This window comes from Mercurialis annua, linkage group LG7 (assembly GCF_937616625.2).
Source record: "Mercurialis annua linkage group LG7, ddMerAnnu1.2, whole genome shotgun sequence".
Lineage (NCBI taxonomy): Eukaryota > Viridiplantae > Streptophyta > Magnoliopsida > Malpighiales > Euphorbiaceae > Mercurialis > Mercurialis annua.
In genome coordinates, this window is record NC_065576.1 from 3,767,280 (window position 1) to 3,776,318 (window position 9,039).

The following is a 9,039-nucleotide window of genomic DNA, read 5'->3' on the forward strand; positions in this document are numbered from 1 at the left end:
GTTAATATACTCAAACAGGTGCGATAGCCTGCAGTGCGAGCGCACAAAAGGGTCCCGTGCGTTCGCACTGACGGTCTGGTGTGCGTCCGCACACCAGCAGGTGTGCGTTCGCACACATAGGTGTGCGTTCGCACACCCTGTGCGTTCGCACACTGGTGTGCGTTCGCACACCATGTGTGCGTCCGCACACTACGGTGTGCGTTCGCACACCCACAGCAGCTCCCGGAAAATCCATTTTCCGGGCGCTTCGTCGCTCGCCGGCACTCCCGACATGCTCCCACTTCATTATAACACAAATTCCAATTCAATTCATACCAAAAACGACTATAGAAACGCGATTACAATTCGTTTAATTCGTTAAAACGAAATAACCCTAATTTCCAATTCTCACAATAAAAACGTCAAGCTTACCTCGGTTTGAAGCTTAACGATGAAAGAGAATCGAATTCTGAACGAATCGATATAAAGAACTCGTGATTTGGGCGAGAAACGGCGAAACGGCGGCGAAACGTATCGATCGCCATTTTTTTCTTTCTTCTGTTCTTCACTGTCACTGGAATCATCTGATTCCTTCTTCACTTAATATATATATATGTTGGCTAATTAGCCACTTTGATCCTTCATTTCTTTATCTTAAACCATTTCTCTTTTAAACTTTCTAATTTAACCAAATGGTTAAATTATCCTTCTAACTCAATTACTTACGTATTATTTATATCCAAATAAATAATACTAACCCAAAATTATTATTTCCATCAATAATCTTTTAATTACTATTCTCGAGATTTAATTGGCTAATTTACACTTTAGCCCTTAAACTTTTCAAAAGTTGCATTCTAGTCCAAAACGCATCCGCGTCCAAATTTTAAAAGGTCTCCGATTGACCCGAAACTTTTGCCACATATACTATAGGACATTTCGCGGACCTTGGCGAAATAATTCCATTTTCGTCCCAAAGTGGCTAAATTACCACTTTGGTCCCTATACTTTATTTTGGACTTTTCTTAACACTTTTCTTTTTAATTCCGATTCTAACTTTACAACTGTCATATGATATTAATAACTTCGTCGTTAACTTCCCGAAACCGACCTACTAACATTATGCATTTTAATCTTTATCAGAAATCTTTCTGATATCGCCACTCCGGCGAATCCAAACTATACACGTGGTCCAATTAGCTAATTAATTATTTTGGGGTATTACATTGTTTGACCAATTTATCTAAAAAAAATTGTCACCAGTCTATCAAAACTTTAAGATATATTTATCAAGTGCATTATAATTGTAGCTATAATAAATCATTTTGCCAATTCTAGTTAGTAATTCCATTGTAGAATCATCTATAATCAAATTGACTACACAATGCCAATATAGTTTTTGATTTATTTAGTCAAAACAAATGATTTTCACTATAAATTTAAAGTGATATATTTTTTCTATTAATATCAATAATATCATGTTCATTTGTCACGACATTTATTCATAACCGGCACATTTTGTCCTAAAATCCATCCTTTAAGACACTTTTTGTGCCTTTTATGCTTATGATTTTCTCATTTATTTTAAATTTAATTTAATTTTCCTTTTTAATGGTGATTAAGGTTGCTATACATATCTTATATTTAATATCAAATAATATTACAACTTTTTATCTCTTAAATTATACTATTGCTATTTGGGGCGTGACAAAATGATTGCCCAACCCCAATCCAATCTAGCTAGATATGGTACAGCTACTATGCAGCACTGTAAGATTACCAAACTAGATGCCAGTTAGGCAAGTTGCTCACCAAGAGATACAGATACTCCCTCCGTCCCACTTAAGAAGGGACATATCTCTTTTACACATAGATTAAGAAAATAATAATTACTCTTGGCTTTTCTTATTTTACCCCTATTAATTATTGTCTTGTAGTTTGTGTGTAGAGTATTAGCTTTAATTAAAGAAAGAGAAAATGAGGGTATAAAAAAGAATTCCTTGTAAAATGGCACAAAAACCATGATTTGGCCTTCTTATGTGGGACAAAAAAAATTGAGATATGTCCCTTCTTAAACGGGACGGAGGGAGTATTTGGTAACATTACCTTATTCTCATTCATTTACTTTTATTGCTATTCTAATTTTTCTTCTTAATTAATCTTTTTAGGGTTAGAGTTGAATGCTAATTCTTGCAAAATTGAAATAGATTTAGTTCGTTGATTTCACTCTGTTCTATTGAAAATTATATGTCCATAGATCCTTTTATTATTACAAAAACGCCATAATCCATAATGAACGACCCGGTTCAAAATACTAAGGTATATTTTGCATTGTAGTCCATGTTGAAGTCTCTAATAAGTTCATTAATAACAAAATGTCATCACGGTATTAAATTTGTGAGAGGAATCATATAAGTCAAACTTGATATTTTAATAATTCAGTCCATAACTATTCTATTTAAGATACTTATATACCAAATTTAATGGTTTTAGTGTGCATGTACAGTAACTGTGAATACATTATCGTAATATCTTATGTTATTTTCAATACATTTGTATTTTGTATATTATTTATCAATATTAATGTATACATATGAGACTGGATGTAATTTGACTTATTTTGAAGAATTGTGAACTAAATTGTCAAAATAGTTTAAATTTATATTTATATGAGCTACTATCATAAATTTAAGGGCCAAGATGGCTCTCTGCTCATTAGATTGATGATACGCATGTACAATTAATTGTACGCAGATGATATGATGCTCATTATCATATAGTATATATTTTTCCACAAATTTACAGCTTTACAAAACATATATAGTCACCAACGGTGTTGGTCCATGTGCTAAGCGGCTTGATATCGCTTAAGTAAGGTCTCAAATTCGTCTCTTGTAAATGCAGAAGATCCCCGCTGGCCGGCTCACCCACCATGCCAGTTGCGCGACGCGGGTCGATCCGAATTAGTCAGGGCGAACCCTGAAAACCGGACAAGCGACAAAGAAAAAACCTATATAGTTGTTTAGAATAAAAATCATATTATTATTTTTTTTGATAGCCCATCTGCTTTTCAGGGCTTCGCCCTGACTAATCCGGATCCGACCTGCGTCGCACACCTGGCATGGTGAGTGGGCCTGCCAGTGGGGATTTTCTGCATTCAGAAGACTCGAACTCGAAACCTTGCTTAAACGATAACAGGCCGAAAACAGTTGAACCAACCCCCATTGGTAAAATCATATTATTTAAATGAAGAAGTCTCACATTTGAGTTACTTCTTCAATATTAGCGAAAGTCTTGAGATAAATATAAATAAGTTTACACTTGAAAACATTAGCCTGTATGTTAAGATTTTCCATGGAGAATTCCTGGTTTCCAGTTTTAAATGTCGAGCTCAAGATTCTGTACTCCAAATGTGCCATAGAACTTTAAAGTAAAAAATTGGAGAGAATGGCTATTTTATTAAAACTGGAAATGAAAGTTCAATCCTACATATACATATTATTTATACGATGTGTATAATTAATTATATAAGGTCTGTGGATCGATATTAATTATTGTTATCGCTTTAGATGTCTAACAGATAGCCATTTTTTCAGAATGTGGTCTCTGTGATTGCACCGCTTTAGTCTGAGCATGAAGATTACGATAAAATATTCTTGATAAGTAGTGCAATAAATTTTCCAATATTATATGAAGTATAGAGTTCATGGACTCTATAAGAAATTGTCTCTCCAATTTAAAATAGTGAACGAACTCATTGTATATTTTTGTTTAATTTCTAAATGTAAAGTACCAGCGGTCGAAATAACTAAATTATAGCCCTTGTTATTCATTTCTATAAGTGATAAGTCAATGCTGATTATGACTATTTTAATAGTCTGAATTCTGAAAATCTCTTACCTCTCGATCTGTATTTTATTTACCAGTCGATTGGAAAATATAAAATGAAAAGTTAAAAAAGATTTAATTGGTTAGATCTTAATAATAAAGTATGGACCCGGTCTAAATAAAAAGATTTGGACATTGGCGTATAGAAACAAACAAAATTTATGAGAAACAGAACTTGTACTTGACATTTTTATTATAATGAAAATATTCAACAAAAATTATCTAAACAAGACTTACAGAAAATTAATTAGATTAATTGTCTCTCCCCACAGCTACACAAATAAAAAAAAACTCAAATATTACTTAATTAATTTACAATGTAATAATACAGCTTGATCAAAAGCAGTATATAGTAGTAACACGTACACTCACAATTAATCAACACTTAACATAATTAATTAATTATCTAAGCATCTGCATTGAGCTAACCATATTAGGATGAGCAGCAGGCTGACAGTACTTCATCAACGAAGAGTAACCCATATTAGGCATTGCTAATCCCGAGATTAACGGCGAACCCATCGATGATCTATTAGCACCAGCTTGTTCTAAAGATTGAACTTGTTTCTTCAAGAACTTAACATAATGTATAGCCTCATCCAACATTGAAGCCGTGTCCATTTTAGTACCACCCGGTACTAATCTTTGAAGAATCCGAATCCTTTCACTAATTCTTTCTCGTCTATGTCGTGCTGCTACGCTCTGCGGATCTTTAGATATTTTCACATTCTTTCTCTTCGGTGGCTTTACTGATTCCGGGTCGATATGAATCGGCTGCATCGCCGCGATTCGGAAAATCATCTCTCGGATAGCTGCTGTGGAGTTTTTCTTCTCCATTGATGATAAAAATGAGTTTGCATTCGAGAATTGAGGTGGATACTTAAATTTTGCTGCCACCATGTTATTATTCTGATGGTGGTGGAGAGAGGCGGTGGGGATAATGGGCGGTTCTTGAAGTTGAACAGAAGCGGCCATGAATGGAATAGTAGGGTTTGGAAGTGAATGAGGATAATTAGGGTTTGAGAATTGAAGTTCTTGAAGCGGTGGAGAAGAAGAAGAAGAAGAGTTGTGAAAAGGGTCAGAAAAATCAGGGAGTTTCTCCATTTGCATCATCATTGTCATCATGTCAATCTGATCTTGATTATGATGATGATGAGGATGGTGGTGATGGTGATCTGCAGAGGAAGAAGAAGATGATGATTTTATCATGTCAACGTCCATAATTTCAAAAAGTGGAGAGTAAATTTAGCACCCAAGATTTCAGGAAATTTGTTTCTGCAATATGGAGAAGAGAATGGAGAAGAGCAGAGGTATGGAGGAAGCTGAGAGAAGAGAGAGTTTTTAGGGTTTTGTATAGCAGAAGAAGCAGAGAGATAATAAAAAAGATGGAAAGTGCAGAATTATATCAGAAAACCCATCACCAGTTACAGAAATGAAACTCTTTATATAGCCAAATAAACTCATTCAAATATTTTATTCATGCAAAGTTGACAGTGAGAAGTGGGGTAGTTAATTTCGGGAAGTCACTGAAATTTTATAATGTTTGCATTTTGATCATAATATTTTGATTTGTTTCAATTTAGTGATTAAATTTTTAGTTTTTTTACAACGTTTTATCTAATTTCAAGTCAAATGTTGCCTATGTGGCAATCAATACGTAGTAAGTTATTATAAAAATATCAAAACCAAAGTAAAATATTATGAAAATTCAGTGATTATCAGTATGTTATTAGGCAGTGGCGAAGCTACTCACAGGCAGATTCGTGCGTCCATCATAGTGAGAATCTAATTTGGAACTCTGTATTAGTTGGTATAAGGATATTTTTGATTTAGATATTTTTTTGTAGTTAGTCTTTCTGACGATATTTTTTGGCTACGCCACTGCACTTAGACCAACATTTAGCTAAAATTAGATAAAACATGTCGCTTGTAAAAACTAAAATTTAGTCATTAAATTGAAACAATATTATGACCAAAATGAAATATGTAGAAAGTTCAGGGACTTACAGAATTAATTACCCAATAGAAGAGAGAAAGTCTCAACTCTAATATTTATGATGAATTTATGATTTTTGATAGTGACTGCCCATATTATGTGGGGCTAAACCTAAAAGATCAAATAAAATCTAATAACAGCCATCTGATCTAATCTTGAACCAGAGTTGATCAAAAATCTCAACTACAAATAGTAAAGATCAATGGTAAATAGACCTTTCATGGAAATAGGCCCACATAGTTAAGGGCTCAGATTGAAGGAGTACTTGGTTCATGAACCATTTTTAGATGTTTTTATTGCATTCTTTTAATAAGTGCTTTTGATCTTTGAGTGCAACTGTGCTATTGCACCTTTGCTAAAAGAATTTTTTTCACAATTTTCTTTTTTCTTGCACTAAAAAAGAACCCATCAAACCCCACAATCACATGACATTTGTCAGAAGAGCAACCAATCTTGACCCATACATATTTTATTATTTTTATCTCTATGTTATTTTTATTTTTGTTTTTACAATAGCTCTCAGTCAATCCATTTTAATTACACTACCATGAGCTAATTGTATTCCGTGTGCTGAATTGCACATAAGCAAAAGATTAGAATGATAAGCTGACAAGAAAATTAGATTTAAATATAATTTGATTGATTAAAACTATATTTAATAACTTTCACATCAGCTTTTTGCTTAAAATTAAGTTAATGGCAAAATTTAAAATTATATTGGTATGAGAGCGTAATGTTAAAGCCTTAAAGGACGGAATTAAGAAAAGACAATCCGGGAGGTTGCCTCCCGGCTCATAAGTTACGGTTTAATTTTTTTATCTCCTTTAACATCAAATTTTTTTTTCTTTAAAAATCGTTTCATGCATTATGCTTCATTCTTCAAATAAATCAATGGTCGTTTCTATTCTTTTCTCGTATTTTTTTTTCTTTTTTGATTCCTTGACTAGTTATATACAAAAATTATGTTTGTAGAGGTAGAATTCTGGATATACAATTCAAAGTATTGAATCCATAAAAACGGAATTTAGACTTTGTTTAAACTAATAGTTGTGGTTTATCAACCTCACATACATTATTAACCCTAACCGAACCACCTCAAACTTTTGAACGTCGGCCACTGCCACCACCGGACTACTGTCCGGGTGGTGATAGAGCCGTGCGACAGTGGCTGCTGGTGGTTCAGATATCACACAAGATTATAAACAGTGATTTGGGTTGGGATATATTATAATTAGGGACCTACTTGTACATAAACTGTCAACTTTTGGCACACTTTTCAAAGCGGATTAGGGTTGATTGTGACACTCTGGCCTCTAGTGCAAGTACACTAGCTTATCATTTCTATTGTACTCCTAATTTTCCTAGCTCCTAATTTGACTTTGCTCCATGTCAAGTTCCAATCGGTTCCATCGAAATTGGAATGCTGTAATTCAAGAATTTCTCTTACAAATTACCTAAAATTATCATTCTCTTGTACTGCCCTAACTTTCTATGCAAGTAAATCAAGATTTTCACTTATTGGGAAATTTTCTACATTTAATATATAAGATTTTATTGATTTTTATGCCCTAAAATGATATGCCTGACAAGCATGACAAACAATGACACATGCATGCTTTCTTTTTAACATTCTGATTAATGATTAATTCTATTTATAATTATTAAAAACAATAATATACAAATAAAAATCATATATTAATATGATTCAATTAAGGGAACATGTTCTCTACTAAAAGCATCCAATACTATATATCACAAAGAATCCAAAATGGTCAATAATGGCTATATATGTGTTGTTCTTTCAATTTATTTTCTTTCTTTTTATCCCTTAATTTATAATTGTCTTACAAATAAGGACCCCCTTATCTTCACAGCATAAAGATTCAAGAGATGCACGTGGCTGCAGGATCGATCTCTTCAAACTGAAATAGAACACACTAGAGAGTGTTATTCATTTACTTGGATGATTGATTTGTGAGCTATGAGTTTTTCATCTGAATAATCAAATTTTAATTTATTTTATTTTAATGATGGTATTTTATTTTCATTTCTATATGAGTATTTTATTTTTGTTAATTTTCAAGTTAAATTTTGCATATATGATGATAGATTTTATTTATACCAATCAGTTAAGAATCAACTCAATATTTATATATTTAGTTACTTAAAACTCTTTCTATTAGAATAAAATTATAATCTAGTTATCAAAGTGAAATAATTTGAAAGTTCAACGAAGACACTTCTTCAACCTGTTATAAAAATATAAGGCTAAATTCACAATTTTAAATAAAAACACATTTGAAATGAGAGTTCTGAAAGAAGAAACACTTTTAAATCTGGCGTTTTTCGTTCGTTTTCCATTCATTTCCAAATTGATAAGAAATTTTATGTCACCTTAACTCCAAAATTTATATATGCCAATCATTTTCTTTCATCTCAACAGAGGGGAGTAAAATGAGTTAAATTATCCAATTTGTAGATTATAAAGTAGCTAGTATATTTGTACTTGATTGATATTTTATGTTCCTTCGTTGGTTCCAGAATAAATTACCATAACTTACTTATAAGAACCAACTATTGGTCAAAATCTAATCAAGATCTTGAGCGTAACTGAGGCCAAAATCGTCTTTTAACACAGTAAAATCTTAAATTCAAGTCACATCATTTATGGGAATAAAAATAAAAAAGAAACAAAAACAAAAACAAGAGATTTACAGAAAGAAAAGAACTATTTATGATATTATAGTTTATTAATATTATTACAGTAATAATAGTGAACAGATAATTGAAAATTTCTGCAAAAGTGGTCCCTGTCAACCTCCTTCTGTCTCATCTTTAACATCAAAATCTTCACCTCCATAAGTTACCTAAAATGGACAAACCTAATAGCCACAGTAGAACTCAGTCTTTTCAGGTTGTCTGCAATTTTATTCTCATAATCACCATTATCAAACAATATATAATAAATAAATATTCAGTAATGATCTGTAAAAAATAATTGTGGGAATTGATTGTACATATTGGTCGTGTAATTCAATTATAGAACCACACGGACTCTGCAAATTTTCAACTCTTTTTAGGGCACTATAGAGAGTGACAGTTTGGTTTCATAAATACATTTTTTTTCTGTCAACTTTGCCAAACAATTCGTGAAGAAAGCTATAATAAGGGTGGCT

The 9,039-nt window shown here is 32.4% G+C and overlaps 1 protein-coding gene across 1 annotated transcript; it reads right to left on the reverse strand.

The window, feature by feature from the left end:
• Nucleotides 1-4,137: 4,137 nt before the first annotated feature.
• LOC126657162 (transcription factor HEC2) lies at nt 4,138-5,257 on the reverse strand. The gene has a single exon (XM_050351807.2). The coding sequence runs from the start codon at nt 5,086-5,088 to the stop codon at nt 4,270-4,272; it is 819 nt and encodes a 272-aa protein (XP_050207764.1). The 5' UTR covers nt 5,089-5,257; the 3' UTR covers nt 4,138-4,269.
• Between the last annotated feature and the right edge of the window lie 3,782 nt (nt 5,258-9,039).

Coding starts and splice junctions, on each gene's coding strand:
- LOC126657162 (XM_050351807.2), bottom strand. CDS start 5,088: ATGGACGTTGACATGATAAAATCATCATCTTCTTCTTCCTCTGCAGAT.